Source organism: Ochlerotatus camptorhynchus, unplaced genomic scaffold (genome assembly GCF_037179485.1).
Source record: "Ochlerotatus camptorhynchus isolate MF236.1 unplaced genomic scaffold, CSIRO-AGI_Acam_v1.1 ptg000442l, whole genome shotgun sequence".
NCBI classification, from domain to species: domain Eukaryota; kingdom Metazoa; phylum Arthropoda; class Insecta; order Diptera; family Culicidae; genus Ochlerotatus; species Ochlerotatus camptorhynchus.
In genome coordinates, this window is record NW_027040928.1 from 714,850 (window position 1) to 740,000 (window position 25,151).

Below are 25,151 nucleotides of genomic sequence, written 5' to 3' on the forward strand. Positions count from 1 at the left end.
ATCAAAGTTGTTGAGTTCTTCTCAAGGTGGACCAGTTATAGCTGGTCGCGGTACTTGACGGCCTAGTTGTGGCGGGCCATCTTGTGAATTTGGACCGGCTTTAGTCCATTAGCCAACAGCTCTTCCAAGAGGACGCCTGTGTCCATGTCGTATAGTCCTCACAGGACCACCTTGAACGGCTTAACAGTCTCGATGTCATGGGAGAAGTACTCCACCTGTGCTTGGTCCAGCATGGCCTGAGCCGCGTTGTAATGGTTCAACGCAGGAACCATCAATTTGTATCCTTCCGTGCACAGCTGGATGGTGCTTCACGCTTCCCGCTCACTCGATTCTACTCATTTACACTGAAAATGTATTTTCGTTATTTCTCTGAAAACCGTTTCGTAAAAATAAATATCGTACATAAAACACATCTTTCATAAATGGTACGAAACATTTCTTTTTTCCTGTCATCTGGCGCAATGCTGATATTACGCCTTATCCGTTTAATACACAAATTCAACTTCGTACACACAAACCAACAACTGCGCTTCTTGTCTCCTAAAGTGCTGATTGTGTTTGAGATGGGATACTTTTTTCTTGAAATATTTTCGGTTTGACTAATACATGCAAGCTACCACAATTAATCAAATTACTGGTCGCGGTGGTTTTAGGGCAGAGCAAAAAGTAGAAGGGTTTGTGCCTAGGGCTACGAACGGAAGCTTCACGTAGGACCGCTAGTGGATGGAACAAATATATTGATTTTTGTCATGTTTATTCCTTACAATGATGAAGTTATTTTTACTCATCCTCACTAGCAAACTCCACATTTTTCGGTTTCCACAACCAACACTTGTGGCCCGCTGGTTGAGTGTTGCGATAGCGAGTGTCACAATTCTAACGAAACTAGGTTCATACTATGTAGAAATCAATCTCGTTGCAGAACACAACGTTCGTAGAACAAATGAGCGGTTTCGTGGTATAAAGGAAATTTTATTTTAGTGTATATTCCACACTAACTCTATCTACTACACTCGGGTTTCCTCGTACATCAGACCGGAGATACGTTTGATACCGCCACGGTGAGCCAGACGACGGATGACGGGCTTGGTAATACCATAGAGGTAACTCTAAGACCATAAGGTCCCGAAGAAACGTGCTTAACTTTTTTGCTCAGCTCTGGTATTCTTTTCGGTCCCAAGCTAATCGATGTACCCCTCGAAACATAGAAAAATCCACGAACCCCTCATTTTACGGTCAAACTTTCATAGCTAATCAAAAAAAAAACATAGTGTAGTACAAGAATTTTGACTGGAATGGGATACGTTAATCGATTTGTTTGGGACCAATAGGCTAGTCAAGTAGTGAGCCAATGTATGATGTTATCACGAAGAACCTTGAGATGGCGCTGGGCGCCTCCTTTACCAAGACCTTTTCCTCCTTTGCCACGACTAGTCATTGTTGCTTGTTAGGTAGAAGAGTGAACTACCTAACCGGCCACCACCTTTCTACTGCTGCCTGCTCACCACGCCGTTTTCAGGTTAAACCAGAATGATGTGGAACCAGGTGGTACTTGATTATGAGGACTGGGTTTGGGAAGAACGTTTATTTCATGAAAACAGTGATAAAATTATCGCTTTTCTTGTATATTTAACAATGCTTGACATTTACCACTGATTTTCAACCAATAATTCAATAGTTATTAGTCGAAAATCAACAGTCAAAAGTTTCTGGTCGATTGGTGATAAAATTATTGAAATTGATCCAGGGGCAGCTGAGTTATTAACGTTCAAAATCTTTCATAATTGTGTTACATATTCCATTTTTGGTTTTCACAAAGTGTATCCCCATATAGAAATCACAGATGTAGTCTTACGTCAAAAAGGATGTTTGTCAGCTGTAGCTGTCCCTGGTCCTCGGTACGTATTTGATCATTTCAGACTGAATTGAGATTTGGGTGTAGCTGTTGTTGTAAACAATAGCATCAACCGTTGGCAAATAAACATAGCAATCAAATAGCATCAAATCGAGTTGGCAAATAAACAATATCTTCTGCAAGAGTTATCACTCTCCTACCTGATTGTGTTGTTAGTTTTCGAGATTGACCTTTTATACGCCTGAAATCGATAAATGAAGGCATTAGGCCGTATGCATAAAAGAGTTTATTTTACTTTCCCATCCTTACGGAGTGAGTAAATTAAACTCTTATATGCATATTACCTATTTTTAACACAAACAGTTATGCCCAAATCTTGAATCAGTTCGAAATTTACAGTATGATCCTACCAGTGAAAAATATTGAATTTGAATTCTTAGGCGTCCTAAAATTTAAGAAGCTCGTTTTTATTCAATTTAGTGCAGTTAGCAAGCAATACTTCTTCTAAAATTTAGAAGCGTATGAAAAGTTTATACATCGTCGGCGTGATAAAAATGATTCCTGCGGCGTACCGACTAAAAATCATCGGCAGCGGCGGTGTGTGAAAAAGTGCCGGTGGCAGTGGCGTGGCACGGCGGCGCGCAGGTCCAATCGCAGTTAGTTCAAAAACCGGTTGATCGACAACACAGAGACTTTTGAGTATTGAAAATATTGAGCTGTCAATTTTACCTACGAGTTAAATTTTTTCCGGAAATTGGATACACCCTAAGTATTCCATATAAATTTACCTCGAAACTTAGTTTGAATTCCCATGAAACTTTCCTTAGAAAATTAAATTGCTCTTTGGATTATCCTTCTTTTCGTGAAGTTCCACTCACAAGTACCATGGAAATATCTTTAAAATTCACTTTCAGTTCTCCTTGAAAATCATATGGCTTAGAATTCTCCACAGTCTCTTCATGAAACTACGGAGGTGATTGTCGATGCAGGATTCTTGTAATATCGTACACGTGTTTTATGATCAGCTCTAAAAAATAAATGAAACATTAAAGCAAACTAACATCATATGCGGAAAATTTTCCAAAACATCCACGCATAGTTCACCGCACTCCAGTGACGAAGAAAATTATTAATTCCCCGTGTGGCATTTTCGATTATTTGTTTATCGAGCAGCCCGACAACCGTCCTGAGCACACGCACTCTGCTCCGAAGGGGGGTTAACATGTATGCTTATCAGTGCCGGCAAACAATCTTCACTCCACCGTGCACCCGTCTTCATCTTGTATTCCGTGAAAGAATCCGACGACATGCAGAAAATGCCTGGCTTCCACAAAAATGACAAATTTCCCAACTTAAATAAACACAATCCCTTCGGAATGATAAACAATTGTGCGAGATGTTTATGTTTGAATAAAAAATCTTCGCACACTACAGTTCGAGAGGGCTGTTTTTTCGGGCTTTCGTCACGATCGATGGGATACAATCCGGAAAGTGGCACATAACCTTTGGCGAGGAATAGCGAAGGGATGTGTTTGTTACAGAAGTTTTATGATTTTTTTTACGGATCATCTTTTCATTGTTAGCGTCCTTATCATCCAGATCCTTCTAGAGCAAAATTAAAAACCCCCCAAGGTGAGTTTCCTCACGTCATTCATTTCTTCGTCAATTACCGACAACTAGACTGCAGAAAGTAAATCCGATTTTATTCCCCGCTGCTATCCACATTAACCCCTATCAAATACAAATGCTCCCCCTGGGTTAACCAGATAAGACAAACTTTACAGACAGCATCCGGAACGGCGAAAACAAAGGCCACTTCCTCACTGTTTGCGGATGTCCTTACTGTGAGAAAAAAAGGTCAAAAGTCTGTTTTGTCTAGTTTTGACACCCCCCCCCCCCCCTTTGACACTGGTGAGATGGCGAAACCCTCGGATTCCATTGTCCATGGGATTATGGCCTTCAAGAACTGGCTCAAGAACATGCTGTCGACTATCCGCTTCTGTTTATCGGAACCTGCTCTTCCTTATTAGTGCACCCCTTTCGGCAATTTCGTGGCACGTTCAAAGAAAAGCGCAAGGAAAAACTGGATGAAATCATCACCAACTCACTACAGTAAGATCTCGTTTCTGGCAATGTGACAATAAGGTCTTTAATCGAAAAATTAACAACATTGTCTATTCCAACTCAATGCTTCTTATTTTTGAAAGGATTTCGAATGTTGGAGGAAGAATTTATCACGTGTTGCCAAATTCGAGAGCTTACTGTATTCCGAAGTGGTGTTGGTGGTTGTGACAGTTCACACAAGAGCCTGCTCAGCAGTTTGGATGAAAGTCAGAATAAGTGTGAAATTTAGGAAAATTATAAGCGCAAGAACAGAAGGCAAAAAAATAGTCACTGCCCGGAAAGGTAAGGAAGTAATTTCTTATCGGACTCCACCATCTAGAGCCGAAAAGAGTGGTGCGTTTTGTTTTGTTATTGCTTACTGTACTCGCACTGTTGACGGGTTGTTATAATTGCTAAATGTAAGGTGTTCTGAGCTGTAAGAGGAATTAAGCGTTGACTGGCTTTCTGCTGTGGACTTGTTTGGAAATATTAAAGCAATAGATTTTCAAATGTGTTGAGTATTTTCCGTTTAATTCCTTTTAAATTACTCAGATTTCTCAGTGGATAGGTCACAAACACCATTTCACAAACTGATTTATTTTGCACTGAGGAAGTTTACAAAAGGTGAATGAAATACTACAGTGAAAAAATAAATACCTAGATGGAATTTTGAAGCGATTACTGAATCAATTTGTAATAATATAATCAATTACAAAAGCAATATACAAAGTATTCCGTGCCGAGGCTCGATTTATCATAGTAATCTTAAACATATACATTTTGAGCTATGGTAGATCTAGCTAAGTGGCTAAGTTTATTAACGTCTCTTTAAACTGTTCCCTGAATGGTAGATCTGGTCACGGTAGTAGTAGTTTGAGAAATCTAAATCCGTATCAGACGTGCAAGTGCAGCTGGTGAAGCCTTCAGTGCACAGTGGTTTAAAAGTGAAAATTCATGAACTTAATTTTTTTCTGATAAAGGCGTACATTTTGGAGTCGTTGTTTGTTCAGAAGATAATCATAATTTCATATTTCGCATATAGTTAAATAATCACTTTGTGTTTTTATTACGGTGAATACTTCCACAAATTAACATTGCTATTTAGCTGAGCAGGTTTTCTCAGCTAAATTTTAGAAATACATCATTTCAAGAAACTTTGCACAAGAGATCAAGTTTACAGAAATAATGTAGGTAGTTTGAAAGTGGTACCCGAAAAACGTATTTTGGAAATTTATGCATTTTAATATTGTTATACCTCGTTGGTACGTTCTGCAAAGTTTTAGGCAATTATAAAATGCACAGCTTTATCCAAGACACCAATGTGCTAAATCTTTATTCTGTTCTTTAAGATAAGTCCATCTGAACATCTTTGCCGAAGACGAAAACGTTCCATATGAGCAGGATCTGTAGATAGCGTTATATAATGTGTTTTTAAGGGGAAGTTCACCGCTCCAAAAAAATAATTACGTTTAGATTTTTCTAAAAAAATAGAAAAAAAAATATAAAAAATCTAAAAAAAAAACACATTTTTCCTAATTTTCTAAAAAAAAAAATCAGGTAAAACAAAAGGGTTTTTAAGTCATAATGGCATAAAGTTGGACTCAAAAAACCACAAAACATCAACTTTTCGGTTTTGCTGAGAGTCCAATTTTGTTTCATGATAATATAAAAAAATATGATTACATACAGTTTTTGTCAAGAATCTTAGAAAAAAACTGATTTTCTTGGATTTTTGAAAAATAAAAACGTGCCAAAATTAAATTTTTATTTTCAGGCCGGTAAACTTCCCCTTAAGACGTCATTTTTGTTTTAGTGTCATCTAGTGAGTGAATTCTGTCATACATTATCCAAAGTTGCGAAGATCTTGTTTTTTTTTTGAACTAGTTCGTTTATTTACTAGGCTCAATCGTGTGTGACACTTTGCGGAGCCAAAATCAGTAATGTTTGATTTACATTTTAAATAGCAGTATTTCTAGGTTAGTATTGGGTACCAAATAATCGTGGCGGGCTCGAGGTTAATGGGTAATAATTTCAATTGGAAGGATCTAGGTAGGAAACTGGTTTCTGAAGCCTCCTTCAGATACTACTCTCGGACGGTTGACCAAATCCTGACTGGGCAAGGGCAAGTAGCACAGAAACAGGAGGATAATAAGACTGGGACACAATGGCGGGAAATTGTTTGGAAAGGAGGAGATAGTCACATCAAACTCTAACATCAGACAAACAAAGGAATTTGTAGATCGCTTGCATGTAGGGAAGATCACGTGTTCCCAATACATCTCTTACTTCACGGATGGGTTGGGCCACTAGGGTATCCAATAGTCGTGCTCTGGAGGCGTCATTACCCGGGCAATACCAAACTGCGTTATCGATGTCATCATAACCGGTTCTGCACCTACATATATTGCTGTCAACGAGGTTTATTCTATAGAGATGTGCGTCTAGCGAGTAGTGGTTGGACATAAGTCTTGACATCACTCGAATGAATCCCCGACTTACATCCAGACCTTTGAACCACGCTCTCGAAGAAACATTTGGAATAATGGAATGTAACCACCGCCCAAGAGAATAATTTGTCCAATCGTTTTGCCAACTTAAAAGAGAACTCTGACGTACTAATGGGAAAAATTCATCATGTGAAATTCTTCTATCATAAATCTCGCCTTGTTGTGCGCCCACCTTTGCGAAAGAGTCTGCCTTCTCATTGCCTGGGATTGAGCAATGTGAGGGGACCCATACAAAGGTAATCATATATGATCTTTCGACCAGCAAACTCATCTGTTCCCTTACCTTTGAAAGGAAATAAGATGAGTGCCTACCTTGTTTCATCGACCGAATAGCCTCAATCGAACTGAGACTATCCGAGAAGATGAAGTAATGGTCTATGGGCATATCGGAAATCATCCCCAATGCGAAGTTAATTGCTGCTAGCTCAGCAACATAAACGGAACAAGGTTCCTGAAGTTTCCGAAAGGCGGTTGAGTATTCATTGAAGACGCCGAAGCCAGTGGATCCATCAATGCGTGATCCATCAGTGAAAAATCTTCTATTGCAATTGACTTGTTGGTACTTTTCAGCAAAAATGCGGGGAATTGAGATAGGTCGAAGTTGATCTGGAACTCCTTGAATAGCCTGTTTCATGGAGAGATCGTAGTCAATGGGGGAACTGTAGTTAGTAAAGCATACACGAGAGGGGTTATAACAAGGAAGGCTAATATCCGATGACATATAATTAAGATAGATTCGCACGAATCTAGACTGGATGCTCAATTCGAGCATTTATTCTAAGTTTTCAATCACAAGGTTGTTACTGACACTACATTTAATCAATATTCTTAATGAGAGCTCCCAGAAACGGTTCTGCAGGGGTTTTACGCCCGCTAGTACCTCTAGGCTCATATTGTGTGTTGAATGCATACAGCCAAGGGCAATACGTAAACAACGATATTGAATACGTTCCAATTTGATTAGGTGGCTTTTTCTTGCCGAGTGGAGGCAAAAAGAGCCATACTCAAGAACTGAAAGAATAGTCGTTTTATATAGTTTAATGAGGTCTTCCGGGTGAGCACCCCACCATGTCCCGGAAATTGATCGTAGAAAGTTGATCCTTTGTTGACATTTTTGTTTCAAATACGTAATGTGGGTACCCCAAGTGCATTTTGAATCAAACCAGACTCCAAGGTACTTGAAGGGTAAAGATTGGGTAATGTCTCTGCCCAAAATATTTAGACGCAGTTGGGCTGGAAACCGCTTCCTTGTAAACACTACCAATTCAGTTTTTTGTGGTGAAAACTCGATCCCTAAATTTCTTGCCCAGAGAGACAGATTATTTAGGGAATTTTGCAATGGTCTTTGCAAGATTTCTGCACGTGGACCTCTCATGGAAACCACGGCATCATCTGCAAGCTGTCTAAGCGTGCATTGATTATCTAAGCAGTTATCAATATCTTTGACATACACACTTAGAAATACCTAATCTTACACGTGACGGAATCCGTCTTTGGCATAAAGGATGAGTCGTAAACAAACATGTCATGTAAAATTAAGTGCTCCGGGACTGAAAAATTCGAAGGTACGTTTGATTGACCTGAATTTCGCGTCTATTACTACTCAATTTTATGTCAAAATTGACGCTCGCATATGTCAGTCTCAGAGCACCTAAATTTACATCAATTTTTCTAAGTGTGTAGAAATTATAAAGTAAGGGACTTAAACATGAACCTTGGGGTAAGCCCATGTAGCTAATTCTAGAAGTTGTCAGTTGACCTAGATTGAAGGTCATTTGTTTTTCTGACAGCAAATTATACAAGAAATTATTCAAAATACCGGGTAATCCACTACTGTGCAAATTGTCTGACAGTATGTCTATGGAAACCGAATCAAATGCGCCCTTAATATCCAAAAAGACTGAAGCCAATTGCTCCTTGTGCGCAAAGGCCAGTTGAATATCAGATGAAAGCATCGCTAGACAATCGTTTGTTCCTTTACTCTTTCGGAAACCAAATTGCGTATTTGAAAGTAGATTGTTTGATTCAACCCAATGGTCAAGTCTTAATATGATCATTTTTATTCCAATAATTTCCTAAGGCATGATAACATAGAGATCGGACGGTAAGAATTGTGATCAGACGCTGGTTTCCCAGGCTTTTGAATAGCTATTACTTTAACCTGTCTCCATGCTGGTGGAACTATATTTAATTCCATAAATGAATTATATAGGTTAAGTAATCGTCTTTTAACGATATCGGGGAGGTTTTTTAGAAGGTCAAATTTGATCATATCGCGTCCCGGAGCAGAGTTATCGATGAAAGAAGTGCCATTGAAAATTCCAGCATTGTGAATGGTTCATCCAGAGAACCGTTACTTCGGGCTGTATCCCGTAAAGTTGGTTGTGCTGGAACAGAATCTGGACAAACCTTTTTAGCGAAGTCGAATATCCATTGGGAGGAGTATTCTTCACTCTCATTGGAAGATGAGCGGTTTCGCATATAGCGAGCCTTTTTCCAAAGCGTTGTCATCGAGGTTTCTCTAGAAAGTCCCTCGATAAAAGTACGCCAGTAATTTCGTTTCTTTGCTTTTAGTAAGTTTTTAAGCTTTTTTACAAGCTTTAGATACTTTTCAAAAAGCTCAGATCTTTCATGTCTACGATAATCTTTAAAGGCATTGGATTTCTCAAGATACAACTTTGTGCATTCGTCATCCCATCCAGGGTTGGTGGGTCTCCTTTTGAAGGATGCACTTGGAACACGTCGTTTCTGAGCTTCTAACGCGTTTTTTTAGATTAGCTCGGTAAAGAAACGATACTCTTCCAGTGGTGGTAGAGGATCGGTAGAATCAATACCAAGAGTTACCGCCGATACAAATTTTTGCCAATCAATGTTCCTCGTGAGGTCAAAAGAAACTTGAATTGACTGATCTGTTTTTAGACGACCACTTTTGATTGAAATAATAATTGGCAAGTGATCACTACCATGGGGATCATTGATAACCTTCCACAGACAATCTAATGATAGTGAGTTAGAGCACAAAGAAATGTCAAGACGGCTCTCTCGAGCAGGAGGGTTTGCTATACGTGTTGCTTCACCAGTGTTCAAGATAGTCAAGTTGAAATCGTCGCACAAATCATAGAAAATACCCGCTCTATTGTCATCGTATGATTCGCCCCAACCAGTTCCGTGTGAGTTCATATCGCCCATTATTAGAACTGGAGATGGAAGGATATGAACTGAACTCCAAAGCTGACGGCGGTTTATGGAACTCCTTGGAGGGACATATACAGAAGCTATGCAAAGATCTTTGTTCTTCACATTTATTTGGCAAGCGACAATTTCAATGCCTGAAATTATTGGGATTGAGATTTTATAGAAGGAGTAGCACTTTTTGATCCCCAAAAGTACGCCACCATATGAATAATCTCGGTCCAGGCGGATAATGTTAAAATCATGGAAGTTTAGTTTATCTTCAGAAGAAAGCCAAGTTTCACAGAGTGCAAATATATCACAATCAGAATTGTGAATCAAATACTTGAACGAGTTTAATTTAGGTATTAAACTACGACAGTTCCATTGTAATAAAGTGATCATATCTTGATCCTCACTCGACGAATTATCCATCGAAAGATATGAATTCACCAATGAGGGGCCATGATACAGTCAATTGCTTGAAGTAGTTTCCGACTAAAGGAACAAGCAGGTCAATAAGCCCTCGAAGTGGCGATTCGTCGAGAAAGCCGAGGGCATTAAAAATGTTATCCACAATGTCCTTAAATTTAATCTTTCCTCGCTTGGACGGGAGAGTTTTCTTTGAATTGCGAGTAGACGTGGTGTTTATTTTTGGTAACCTCTTACGATTACCTTTATTAGGTAGCGGCGGGGTGGAAAAGCTGCAGCAAGGATCAGATGGAGCAGCAATTACCGATTTGTTCGGCTTTTTCAATGAATCCCCGCTACCTTCAGATTTTTGCATGTTTTTGAGAGTGGTTTTATTTTTTCCGGCGCACTCCCGGGGAGCTAGTCGGCTTCCTTTTACCGGGGGCGTGTACCTCCGGAGACTCACTCTCATCTGCTATGTCAGAGTCCAGTTCATCGGAAGACAATATCTCAAAAGTGTTTTCATATTGAGCGGCTGATGCCAACGAAGCAGAGGTTCCATTTTGCAACTTAACCATTTCTGCAAATGTCAGCTTGGAGCGTTCTTTTATTGAATGCTTCACATTGTTGGTACGCTTCTTGTACGCGGGGCAGTCCTGCAAAGCATGAAGAGCTTCTTTGCCACAGTAAGCACATTTAGTTGCTTCTTGTTGGCAAGCACCCTCTAAGACCACCTACATTTGCCACAACGGGGCTTGTTGTCACAAAAAGCAGCTGTGTGTCCCAACTTTTTGCAGTTGGTACAATTATATACCCTTGGTACAAAAAGTCGCACCGGGAAAAAAACATTTCAATTTCTAAAAACTTTGGGAGAACCGATCCAGCGAAAGACACCTGTAGTGAGCCTGAAGGGGAATAAGTCTTTTGACCATCTACCGTGGTCGCTGAATACAATATCCTGCAACCCAGAACGTCCACGGTAGATGTAGCAGCATTTTGAAGGCGCCCCATACCTTCCATGACGTCATCACACGTCAGGCTCACTGCAGAGACAACGCCGTCTATCTCTACATCTCGAGATGGGATGTAGACGTAATACTCTTTGTTATAAGCCTCGTCGTCAGCAATATCATTTGCGATATTATATGTAGGCGCAGTTATACGCAGTTTGTTCCGATTGACCTGATGAAATTCGGTCCCCGGGAAACGACGCGTCAATATTCTTTTAATCCCTAAGAAGTTAAGGGCTTTCTCTTTCTGCCGAAAATAGACAACCCAAGGCGAGGCAGAGGACGCCTGATAATGGCGCTTTCTAAGTTTATCATTGGGAGGCTTACTGCCCCCCTTTGAGGGGGAGGTAGCTCATCGATTCTTCCGGTTCGCCTCCTAACATCGTGCTATAAGGTACCAGGCGATAACCAGGGTAGTTGATCGATAGCTCGATGACGTCATTTCGTTGGCGTCTGCTATGGGAAATTCTCATAGCAGGCGTTGACGATGAGACGTTGTCGAGTTGTTGAATAGCAACTATCGTGGTAACACATCGATTATCTGTCGATCTGCCAAATTTGGAAAGACGTCTGCATTGAATTGTCTCATATAATAATATTCCGCCCACTATATCACAAGAAATTGCGAGTAGCTGAGTGGAATGGAGATAAGTTAAGCATTGGGTACAGGACCAAGTCTCCCCTGGGTGGTGCCAGAAGATGAGTGCAATAGAATCATCAAGTTGCCATAAGGCACGGAATGAGACTATTGCATGGCTGGGTAGTCAAAGTCTTCCATTCGTTAGTCATTTCAGGTGGATTAGAACAGGTTTAGGCTTAGGGTGGGCGTTGGCCAGATTTGGATTTTTCAGATATAATCCTAAATAGGACCTAGATTATTTAATACACTAGTAACCTCAACTTCTGTCACAATGTTTCATTGTGACTAATCAACACTCAATGGGTAAAATATCAAATTTCCGGTAAATTTGAAAAAAGTGAACTTGGAGTGTAGAGTGCACTGCCCACTGGACGATTCTGAAGCCTAACCAAGTGAGTGGCTTACGGGTTTATTTGATTGTACGTCATTTCCAAGTTATATATAGATACATTTATACCATTGGCATTTTGTATTTGAGATAAGACAGAGACAGGATGCGGAGGGCCCGCTTAGGGGGAGCGTAACCCATGTTATGGCTTCCATTTATTAAATAGTTCAGATAGGCTGGAAATGATAGGTTCATGGTGAGAAAATGTACCATATGGTGCCCGTTCACTGATCAAAATTAGATTCAAATCGTCAGGCCCTGCCCTGAACTAAGGGAATTGACGATGATTTGTCAAGTTTCATTTTGCATTTGCATATAATTGTAAGTTTAGGTTTGCTTTTGTAATTGTAAGATAGATAGTTTGCCTCAATTGAAACATTGAGTTTAACATGACGAATCATACCTCTAAAATAGTAGTAGTTACAGTGCCGCATTATCTAACTTTTGTTTTGTTTGTTTACATATAACTAATACTAATACCTCCTTGTTTTCTCTCTAATTTGTCTACTATGTCCCACCATCACGATGAGAGATGAGCTACCGTACATGGTACACGCTCATGTACACTCCCAAAATAGTATGCCGCAAGTAAGTATATCACAGAGGCAACTAAAGATCCAGAAACAAAAACCGAAAACGCTGAACGGCAGATTGGTTTACAGTGGTCGACCAGGGTGTGTGCTGATAAATTACAAAATTACAATTACATCATTATTTCATACATCAGCTTGAATTGCGTTGATCGATATTACATTTTTTGGCTGTGCACTACACCACCGGAGCCAGCAAAATTCAACAATCCATCGTTGCTTATGCCTTTGTTGTCGTTTGGAACCAGTTTTGCGAGGTAGGTGACGATTGTGCGTATTTCTCGCGTAAATTTTGAAAAGGGCCTAGCCTGAACAATACGTAAAGAGCAAATTGAAAAATTGTACGTCGCGTGAAAGTGGAACTTAATGAAGGCCTAAGTACTTTTTCGTAGTTTTTAGTTTTCGGATTTGAAAGATCGTCGGTTACAGTGGCCTGCTTACTGAGCAGAAAAACGCGGTCCCAGGTCCTTACATATCAAAGAGATGTATGGTAAAATCGCTTGTGTATCGTGTATTTTGCGAAACTCGTTGTTGTCGTTGGTTCCGGGTTTGAATAGATACACAAATTTGAGCAACGGTATTATGTGATATGAGGGGCTCGGTGGCCTTAGAGCAACCGTTTTTGCTTACTGAGCAGAACATCATGAGTCTATTCTCAGGCCCATCCACAATCAAGATTCGTCAATCGTTTAATTTGTTAATATGACTACATGGTAATAACAGCAACTCGGTGATTAAAAAGGTGCTCGTCTGCCTAGTGGCAAACGTTTTTGCTTACTGAGCAGAAGACCGTGGGTTTATTCCCAAGCTCCTTCGCGTTATATGATCGTTAGGATATCAATTCAGCTTATCGTTTACCAAAACGAACCCTGCTGCAAACCCAACCCTCTTATCCAACATCCCAGTGATTCCTCGTGGAAGTGCAGAGGTGTTCTCGGCTTCCATCAAAGCGAGTGTCACGTCAACACATTCCTACCCCTTCCTTTCTTGACCTGTGTTCGGGCGCGGCCGGCGCTGGTATTGCCTAGTTTGAGATCACCAGTTTTTACACATTGAGGATGATTGCTAGTCCCAAGCATCGTCTATTGGTTCTCTGTGTAATTACAGCTTATCTGGCAGTAACAGAGTAGCAACCGTGGGCGGTCAATCAAGCTCAAGCTCAAGCTCAAGCTAGAGGACCACCCACTATCGACGGAGGACATCACGATTTTACGAACCGTATTTAACCATGCAGAGAGCCTCGAGATCGACAAACAACGGGATTCAACTTTACTCAAGGAAAACACATGGTTTTACAAGTTATAACCTAAGACACATCAACGAGTAAGCACTGGAGTACCTGCTTCTACAGGAGTTTAGCTTTAAGCTCACCTGGCTTCTAAGTGAAAATGTACCCAGGTTAATATATAATCGGTAAGTTGCGATGGTTTCTTCAGCCGAGTCTTAGTATAATACACTAAAGAAGCATTCTTTCGATCTAAGCAATCGTTTGATTTCACACCATTGCCGAATATAGCCTTGAAATTTAAGCAGATATTGCACAGTTGACCACTTGAAATCACGTAATATTGAATACAACCGTCCAGTATTCTGTGAATTATGGTAAGCAATTCGTTAGATTATTGATCTATATGTTTAGTAGAATGTTGATATGACTAGCAAGTGTAGAATTAGGTCCTATATTAGTAATTTGGAGGCATTTATCAACAAAATATAAATGAGAGATTAAGTATTTGAGGATGCCTCCTTTAGTCACTCACAATACGATTGCCAACATGATAAAGGCTTGTGTGACTTTCAATCAACCGCTGTGGTCCGTATCGTGCTCTCTTGAAATGCATATCTATTTGATTTTTGCTGATGGAAGTGTTAAACAGCACTTCTCATTGCTAAGTATTACCTGCAAATTATCTATCTTATTTGATTCTTATTCCTCTTCGATCTTTGTTTGGACTCTACCCGAGGTAATCCTGCTTGGATATCGATTTGGAAAATTCCTGTTCAATCCTTCGGATTCTTATAGTAATCTACTTGGAAGTCGATTTGGAGAAACTTTCGTCAGCCGCTATGGCGTCTAAACGTAAAAGAAATAGACAATCTCTTGATCTCCCTTCTGATGAAATTCATTTGAGCAATCAATTTGATGTGCTGACGGATGATGAGAATGACCAATATTGCAGGCAAAATTCCACTAAACATTCCCGGCATAATGCCAAAAACGAAAAGGTCCCCTCTATTGTGATAACCACTTCCAATTTCCAAGCTCTTCGGATGGAACTTTTGAACTACGTTGAATTCAAGTTTTCACAGTAAATTGGCCGTCGGGGTGAATGCTGTGCATTGACTGAAACCTTGGACGGATTCAAACGTCTTCTCAAGTATCTTACTGAGAAGCAACACAGATTTTTCACTTACGACACCAACGCTGAACGTTTGTTCAAGGTTGTCTTGGAAGGTCTTCCCAGTGGTGAATCCCTGGATCAGATCAAATATGAATTGACTAAATTATTTGGAGTAGAGCCAGCCTATTTTCACTTCAGTCCTCCCTGATTTGCCACAGGGTTGTCACAATTTTTTTCCGCTAAAGGTCTTCGTGTTATTTGCAGCAGAGTGCAGAAAAGTTTAGATATTTCATCTTCTTATTTACAAAAAAGAGAGTTCTACCAATGCTTCTAAAACTCATCTTATAATATTCCCACATAAGCCTAGAGCTTCCTTTTTGAAACCTAGCAGTAGTCACATAGTCACAATAAAGGAGTTCCAATTTCTTGGTTAAGTCAAGTGAAATATCTTGGATTAGTACTTGACCAAAAATTAACTTTTAAAGATCACATTGAGAGCATCCAAGCCAATTGTAATAAATATATAAAATGTATCCTCTTAACGGGTGATAACTAAAAAATTAGAACAGCTTAAATTCTCTCATACCAAACTACAAATGGCCACAAAAAAGAGACAGCTTAAGGAAATAAATGTTGTCTCTCTCCGCAAAACTACAGAATTCTTTATTTTGTTTTTACATGCTCATTTGTGTTTAAAATGGCATCAAAGCCTGAAGCAGCTCGTGAGCACATTGTACAGTTCTTCAAAACACACAAAAATCATGGGAAAAAGTTTACGGTGGATCATTTCAAATCAGATAATTTACCAATTTCTACTGTTTATCGTATTCTGGCATCCTTGACAACAGTTCGGAAGAGGGGTTGTGGAAAACCAGCCGAAGTAATAAACAAAAAGGACTTTGATTGCTACATAATACGTTCAACAACAAAGATTCGATAAGTCAGCGAACAGAACAGAAAGCGATGCTGTATATCGCCATATTGGAAAGAGGAATTTCTAAGCCATGGTTTAAGCCTAGCTGTTTAGCTATCAACCAAGAAGTGTACCAAAAACAAACGTGTTCAAACTACGTGTTTTGGCCGGATAAAGCATCATCGCATTATGCTAAGAAAACACTAACCTTCTTGGAAAAGCTAAATATACCATATGTACCAACAGAAGAAAAAAACCGCCATTTAACAAACTTGCTTCCGTGTCGCCCTATTGAAGATTTTTTTTTTGTCAATACGAGTTGGTTGGTGTACAAAAACAATTGGAGGGCCAAGAATTATAATCAGCTTATAAACCGAATCAAAGGTTGTATTCGTAAAATCGACTTAAATGCTGTACAACGCTCATGTTCTCACATAATGGCAAAGCTACGTCAAACAGCTGATAACGGACCTTATTCATTGACTTTTTTTTAGTAGAAACGTTTCATAGCTTCATTTGAAATAAATCACTTTTCATTTTCTCAAACATGTGTTTTTTTCATGAGCCCAAATGACAATTCTTATTTTTTTGTTATCACCCGTTATAAACATTAAATCCAAGCTTTGGCTGAAGAATGAACTTCTAATATTAAAACAAGTTTTTAGACCGGCCATGTAAAGCTGTGCCAATATGTTCTAGTTGTTGCACTTCCAGGAAAAAAAAGTACTTCAAAGGATTCATAACAAAGTTCTGAAGATGATTTTGAAATTGCCTCCCTGGTACAGTACTACCGAGGTACATAGAAGTTCGAATGTTGAGACTTAAGAACAAATGTCCAACAAAAGAATTATTAATAATATAATCTTTTTCTTTTTTTTAAGCTTTATTTAGGAGATTTTTAGCCTTAGACTGGTTCAGCTCTTAAATAATATAATCGTTGCAATCCTCAATTAATTCCCTCAATGTTTAGATGAGATTTAGTTTAAGTTTTAACATAACAATTTTTATACTGTTTGAAATACTGAATTGCCAAAGCAGGAACAATGTAAACACACTTTGATTTATATCATTGAAATTTTGGCTGGTAAATTTCTGAGAGCACCTAGATTAAAATGGAATGTAATTTATTTTGAACTCGGAACAAATTTCAGAGTTTAAAAAAATCAGCTGTGAGAGTACTCCGTGAACACCACGTTGAAAACAGGCGTAAATTTGTATTTAGGACATAAAAGTCATACAAAAGAAGAATCTGAATGAATACTGGAGTTTATATTCCGAGTAGTATTTCAGTACTAATTGCGAGATACAAACATTGAATCCATTCTCTTATTTGTTCAAATTTTTTAAATGATTTAATCTCAGTAAACCTATTATGTTCCCACGCACAACGTTCGCATCAAAAATAACAACCTCCATGACCTGCCTTGCACTGCAGCAATGCACAATCAATTAAGCCGTCATATCCCAATTAAGCAGTGTTAGTACGTATCATTAACAACCAGAGAGAGCAACTCACTTCCGGAAAAATCCTTCTGCACACAAGTGGCCACAAACTCGAGCAGCAGTATGGCCACAACTCGCACCACGGGGGCCATATCACCTGCTTTCCTGCGTACTCCAATAACTTCCTGCTGGATCCTTGTGTAACGTTCAAGACGCAGCAATTAAATCAACGCCTTCACTCAAAGCACCGAAAAGTTACGCGCGACACACGCCGTTTAATTATTTCTTTTAATTACACCTTGATCCCAGGCTGACCGCGCGCTGTCGACCGGGGCCGTCGTTGTCGTCAACGTCCCATCTGACCGTCATCATCATCGTCATAACCGCCACCAAGGGTCGGGTTAATAGAATCCTCGACTTCTCGTATTCAGCTCGGTAGTAGTCGCACTGCCGGATAATTGTCAACAGCATTGACCGCCAACATTATCCTCCGCTCATCAGCATACTTAATTGAAATCACTTCAAACGTGCACCTATACCAACAACACACAAACCCCACGGGTCGACAGATGCCAAATCGCAACCACGGCTGACTAGTATAATCGCCCAAAACCCGCTGTCCGAATTTCTCTGGCCGTGCATCAACCGCGAACTCCGAACCGCACCAGGTGTAAATATTAACTGACTCCAATTTTCCAGCGGCAAGTCAATTTGAAGCAAATTTCCCAACCGCCCAACAACGACGACGACGACGACGATGACGAGGAGCACGTTTCGCATTGAGCTCCGCTTGCTGGCTTGAGACTTTGTGGGCGAGCTAAGCTAGAACGTGGCAGCGGGAAGACACCCAAGCCGCCAAGCACTTTCAAAGCTCTGCAAGGCGCCAGCACGTTGGTGAAGAATCGCAAACTCTCGTCGTCAACCACGTGTCGAAGTCACTGCGATTCGGCGCTGGTGGGGTGCGGAAGAGTGAGGCGAGTGCGAAGAGGAGTGTTTGAGGGGGGGAATTATCCTTTTACTTTGGAGCGAGTAGCAGCTGTTCGGCGTCGTTATCGTGTTGGAGGCGCATCGTTGACGTCTCGCAAAAAAGGGTAGTGTGATTGTTTCTGTAGCTGCTTTCGGTCGTGGTTGACAGTATGGGGGACAGGGTGGACTAAAAGAATGATGATAAGGGCTCGTTAATTGATTTCATTGGAGATGTTGAGCTTATGGTGCATTTTGAAACATCCATTAAAAATTGTCTTTCCGTTGTGTCATTCACATTTTTCATTAATGCTCTTTTAGCAACTTCCATTCAAAATGATGTCATTTTGTTTTTCATTGTCAAAGTGATGCTAAACGCCTTTTTAAAGTAAATCTAGATACAGGATCAGGGTGTCTATTGATTTTGCTATATAAAATTCCCTGCGTTTTCCAGGTTTTTCCAGATTTCAATGAAAAGTTTCCAGGTTTTAAAAGATTTAATATATACGTTATTTTGGGTAAAAAACGTATTTAAAGAGCGTTACGATCAAAATTTGGTCGACTTAAACTTGACGCATTTCTTTTAATCGAGCATTTAAAAAAAATCTGAGCAGCCCTCATTTTGTAGGTTTGTGCGTGCAGAATGATGCCTCTTTTCGGTTCCGAACGTTTAATCGATGTATAAATTTTCCCTACACTCCCCTACATAAACGATTTGCACCGTTGTGAAGAGAAGCAGACTCCTTCCAGTATCGTCAATTTCACGCAAAAACAAGAAGTCTACTTTACACAGCGGTACGAATACAGAAAAGAAAAATGTATAAAAGCAAACCATTTCGCGCGAAGCGCATCACTATTATTGTAACTGCCGAACGAAAAACATCAAATAAATTAATATTTAAACCATCACTAAACGAGCATAATTTCATCCTCATGTCCATTGCCACTGGAGCACAAGATCGCTGCTGTTGATAATCGCTGCCATACAGTCCACATTTTAGCCGTTGCACCTGGAGCCAACAGGAAGGTCAATAGCGTGACGTCCGATCAATCGGATTCACAACTGGACCCCACCCGTGGTAATCTAGTGTGAACACCGGTTCGACTTCCATACCGGACACCCTATTGCCTTTATCCCCGACGCTGTAGGTTGGAAATTTGTTGTTTTTCCAAGTTGGATCATCCTAGCTAAATTTCACCCCGGTTCCGTTTACATGTGCACCGCACATAGTTTGGTCCATCGACCCGGATAGCAGTATCGGTGTGTTTGCCCGTGTGTGAATGGATTGTTGAGGAAGAGTTTTGTGGCTCTGGTGAAACGTCCGAACAAGTATCGGTTGGACAGTTAGTGTGCCTGTTGAGGCTGAAGAAACAAGCCCGAAAAAGTTTCGGATGAACATTGTAGTAGTGTTAGTTAGCCTAGTTAGGCTGAACAAAAAAAAAGTGGAAACGATCAAAAATGTGCAGCTTCGGGGCCAAGCAAAAGCCAAAGTGACCAGAATTCGGAAAACAATCGAAGAACTGGCTGAAGTCAGCGTCATGCAGCTGACCCTAGCATAGCTGAAGGGTGTGTTTCCGAAATTTGGAGGCACATTTTCAAGAATACCTTAGACTACATCATCAAATCACCGGCCTGTTGCCACCGGAGAAGATAGATGAAAACGACGCTACGTATTTGCAATTTGAATCCCTCCACATTGAAACCTCTGCGTTGGTGGACAGTTTAATTCAAGATTCGATCCCGAATACCGCACCTCCTGTGGTAGTGCCCGTGTCTCAGTCCTTGAGTAGTCAGCCGCCGCAAATAATCGTTCAGCAACAGCCACTTCCGGTTCCCATCCCTTCCTTCGATGGAAAACCGGAAAATTGGCCAAGGTTGCAGCAAGTGGTTTTTTCGGATGTCATGTCAAGGTCCAAAGACTCCAACGCTGTTAAGTTACACCACCTTGAAAGAGCACTAGCAGGGTGTCCTGCTGCCAAACTCATCGCCCCAAAGACGCTCAGTGATGGAGATTTCGTCCACGCCTGGGAGTTACTGCTTGACGTTTTCGATGATGAAAGAAAGGCAGTTGACTCTCATATCTACGGCTTATTGAGTCTCAAGCGGATGAGCAAGGAATGTTCCAAGCAGCTGAGGGAGCTTTTGAACGAGGTAACCCGCCACGTGGAAGGATTAAGGCTGTTGGAGTAGAACGTGGAAGGAGTTTCCGAAAGGTTCGTTATTGTCGTCCTATCCGGTGCACTGAATCCGGAAACGAGAAAGCAGTGGGAAGTAACAATTCCCCATAATGAGATTCCAACGTATGTTGATACCATCAAGTTTTTGAAGGAGCGATGTTCATTGTTGGAACGTTACGAAGTTAGCCAACCGAAGTCATCGAAGGAGTCAAACCTGAAATCCTACTCAAAACCCCAACCGGCAAAGTCATTCGCTATGGCTACACCCTTAGCTAATAGTGAAGTAAAATGTGATGTCTGTAGTGCAAATCATCCCAATTTTAAGTGCGACAGGTTTGTTTCTTTGACGGTACCCCAGCGGAGAGTTAAGGTAAGAGAACTTAACCTTTGTTTCAATTGTTTGCGGAAGGGCCACCTTGCTTCAAAATGCTCTTCAGGTAAATCTTGCCAGGAGTGTTAATGTAGACACAACTTCATGAGCCCAAGAACCCAAAGCCCGTTGATAGTTCAAAGCCCATTGATAGCCCTAAACCCATAGTTGAAGGGCTAAATCCCCAGCCTGAACCAAACCAAGTTGTCTCAAGTTCCCAAGTTATTCCTCTTATTGAAAGTGTTTCATCGTTGTCCAACTCAATTCATAAGATTCCTTTGTCGGATGGCACGCTTTTGCTAACGGCCATGGTTGATGTTCTTGACAGCCGTGGAAATCCTCACCCCTGCCGTACATTCCTCGATTGTGGTTCCCAACCACATTTAGTTACCCGTTCCTTGATTGAGTGTTTGGAAATCAACGAAGTTCCCACCCATGTTGAAGTCGTCGGAGCAACTGGTAAACGATCAGTGTTGGACAAGAAAGTAAAGCTTTCGTTCCGTTCTCGTTGTATGGATTATGAAGCCCAGATTGAATGTTTGGTCACCAATGTGGTGACTGGTCCTATCCCTAGTAGAAAATTGGATGTTCGTTCTTGGAGTATTCCCCCAGGTTTAGCACTTGCCGATCCTTCCTTCCACATCCCCGGACAAGTTGATCTCTTGATTGGAATACAAATATTCTTCCACTTGATGCTACCCGGACAGTTAATGTTGGGTAACGATCTTCCAATTCTTAAGGAAACCCGTCTGGGATGGGTTGTTGCTGGTGGTGCTGAGGATATTGATCAGAATCAGCATTGCTATGCAGCCACACTACGTCCGCTATTAGAATGTATGGAAAGATTTTGGTCTGTCGAGTCCATTGAGGATGCGGATGTCGTGTCTAAGGAGGAGCAAGATTGTGAGCAGCTTTTCAGTTCCACTTCTGTTCGAAACCCTGATGGTACCTACACTGTCCACCTTCCGTTGAAGGAATCTGTAAGTGAGCTAAGTAATAACCGATTGTTGACCCTAAAGCGTTTCTTCATTCTGGAGCATCGATTCAGCAAGAATGCCGATTTGAAAGGTGCTTACGTTGATTTCATCAACGAGTATAAATCATTATCCCATTGTAAGAAAGTTTTCGAAATAGATGATGTCCCTGGGAAGTTGGTTCACTATTTACCCCACCATGCGGTCTTGAAACCAAGTAGTTCCACCACCCGTTTAAGAGTTGTCTTCGATGCCTCGGCTCGAACAACTGGTTCATCTCTTAATGATGTTTTGATGACATTTTATCACTAAACCTGCGGTTCCGTACACACCGTTTTGCATTAAAGGTTGATGTTTCAAAAATGTTTAGGCGAATCAAGATAGCTGAGGATCATTCTCCCCTTCAGAGGATTTATTTGAGGGAAAACCCTGATGACCCACTTCAGATCCTAGAGTTGACAACCTTTACTTATGGAACAGCCAGTGCCCCATTCTTGGCCACACGAACATGGTTGCAGTAAGCCCGTGATGAATCTCACCATTTTCCAATAGCTTCCAAGGTTTTAGAAGAGGATGTTTATATGGATGACGTGGTATCAGGAGCCGATACCATTGAGCAGGCAATTGATCTTCGTTTGGAATTGATAAACTTGTTAAACTCTGGAGGCTTCCCTGTTCATAAATGGTGTGCAAGTGACCCAGCCATATTCGATACAGTACCTGATGAAGGCATAGAAAGGTTCTTAGAGTTTGAGGTTTCAGATGTCAACAAGGTTATCAAAACCTTGAGTATATTATGGGATCCAGATGAGGATATTTTCCGTTTCCATTGCGAATTGAAGTTACAGTCGTCGCCTATCTCAACCAAGCGAGTTGTCCTCTCTGAGATTGCTCGAATATTTGATCGTTTGGGTCTTATTGCTCCGGTGATTGTTTTGGCAAAGGAAATCATGCAGTGTTTGTGGAAAGATGGTTTGGGTTGGGATGACTCATTGGAAGGTGAAGTTCTGCAGTCTTGGCTTACGTTTAGAGATTCGTTGAAGTATATTGATATGATCAAGATTCCCCCCGCTACGTGGGATTGACGGACGTTGAATTCGTTGAAATACATGGGTTCGTCGACGCTTCCAGCCGTGCTTACGGAGCAGCTGTTTATTTGAGAGTTGTTTCTGATACCGATGTAAAAATTTTGACGATCCCTAGAATGGAATTATGTGCCGCCTTATTGTTGTCAAAATTGGTTCCCAAATGCATCTCGTCGTTGAAAATGGACATACATCGCGCGTATTTTTGGTACGACAGTCGTATTGTAAGTGTGTAGAAAGTGTGTAAGTGTGTTTACATTGTTCCTGCTTTGAAAATTTAGTATTTTAAACAGGTTGCAATAACAACAATTGACATCTTAAAACTAAAAACTAGAACTAAATCTTTTGTTAATATAAAGCGAAATCGAGGACTGAGAATTGCAACGATGTTTGCCTGAAATTATTTATTATTTTGTTGGACATTAAACGGCATAAAATTAAATTAAATTAAACATAGAATTTCGAATGTTGAGACTTTAGAACAAATTTTGTTTTAAAGTCTCAACATTCCAAATTCTATGTTCCTCGGTAGTACTGTACCAGGGAGGCGAATTCAAAATCATCTTCTGAACTTTCTTCTGAATCCTATGAAGTGCTTTTTTCCTGGAAATGCAACAACTAGACCAAATTGGCACAGCATAAAGCATGGCCGGTCTAAAAACGTGCTTGTCTGTGCCCCGACGGCCAACTTTAAATGAAATCTTTAATTTCACGAAGTTCAAATGATCCGTGCGAAGAGCATGGAAATAGGAAGTGATTATCACAATAAGGGGGACCTTCTGCTTCTTGGCATTAAGCTGTTATAGTTTAGTTGAATTTTGCCTGGATGATGGATCATTATCATCATCGGTGAGCATATAAAATTGATTGCTCAAATAAATTTCATCAGAGGGGGGATCAAGAGATTGCCCTTTTTTTCGCGTTTAGGTGCCATTGCAGCAGTTATACGTTTCTCCAAATCGACTTCGAAGTAGATTACTTTAACAAGAGGAATAAGAGTCAAGAAAGGTAGAAAATTTACAGATAATATTGTGCACTGAAAAATGCTGTTTTATATTTGTTGTAGCTTTAGGTAGCAGTAACAACTCCTTGAACAAAAATCAAATGATCCGCACGGCAAGAGAGCACGATGCGGACTGTATGTAGTAGGTTCAGTTTTTAGTGCTCACATTCAATCAAATGGCTTTCAGCCAAAATACTCATTCAACCAAATGGCATTAGGTCTAGTGAGTTTTGGCCACCACTCTTTTCCCGAATTGGTTACTTGACACTGCTTCTGACAACCCTCATCACCAGTAGACGAGCTACCATCGAACGTATTGGGAGAACGTCTGTTGGATTTCATGGTGAATAACAGTACTCAACTGTCTTTCGCCTACAATCCCACTGTATTCGCTCTTGTAATGTTTCATAGATCAATCACTTCAACCCGCACTGTTGGCTCGTTTCCCTCTCTCTCTGTCATCGCCGACAACGACGACGCCGACGACATCGGTCACATGCTACGAAGCCGTCGAGTCGCCGCCGATGACGACGACGAAGCTCGATCCTGTAGGCGGCAAAAATCACTTCATAATAACACCCTGCTTGCTCCTTCGGCTGTGTAGCATATTCGCAGCCGGTTCACTCTACTACCGGGCCGCGTGGTGTCGTATGATTTTCATAGGATTGCACCTGCGAGAGCGGGTGAACAATTTTCCGGAAGGTGGGTGGTGGGCTGGCAATTCATGTTTCCTCCACTTTATGCCGGCACGGTGACTGCAATCGTGCAATATGATGGTTGTTGCGGTACAAGAGTTAGAACAAAAACAGCTTTCACTCAGTCGGTGTTTTTTTGTTCTACCAGTAGTGCCTGTGTGCGGCGGTTTACCAGGAGTGTGGACGATTTTTCGCATGTTTACACAACAAATGATTGCATGTGGTTTTGTGACTGGGTCCTGGTGGGACGGGGGGAGGTAGTTGAAATGAAGCTTGAGTTTGGTGCGATTCATGTCTCTGGTTTTGCCGTGTGACTTTTCCGAATGGGCAGAGAGGGGACGAACGACTGAAGCGAGGTGGTTGTTGAGCGAAGAACGAAACAATGGAAACAAATCAAAACATAAGTTAACTGCTTGTATACAGAGCCATTACATGAAGGAGTGGGTTGTACGAGTTGGAAGGAGGAAGCGGGAAAAATGGAAAAAGAACGACTTCTTCATGTATTCATAA

General features: G+C 40.8%; 1 protein-coding gene across 1 annotated transcript in view; it reads right to left on the reverse strand.

Moving 5' to 3' along the window:
* Positions 1–18,027, reverse strand: part of LOC135711781 (protein amalgam-like) — an 87,235-nt gene extending 69,208 nt beyond the window's left edge. Inside the window, exon 1 of the mRNA XM_065234750.1 lies at positions 17,447–18,027. Within this exon, the coding sequence (XP_065090822.1) occupies positions 17,447–17,525 (79 nt within the window). The 5' untranslated portion in view covers positions 17,526–18,027. The remainder of the gene's footprint in view (positions 1–17,446) is intronic.
* Positions 18,028–25,151: the final 7,124 nt, after the last annotated feature.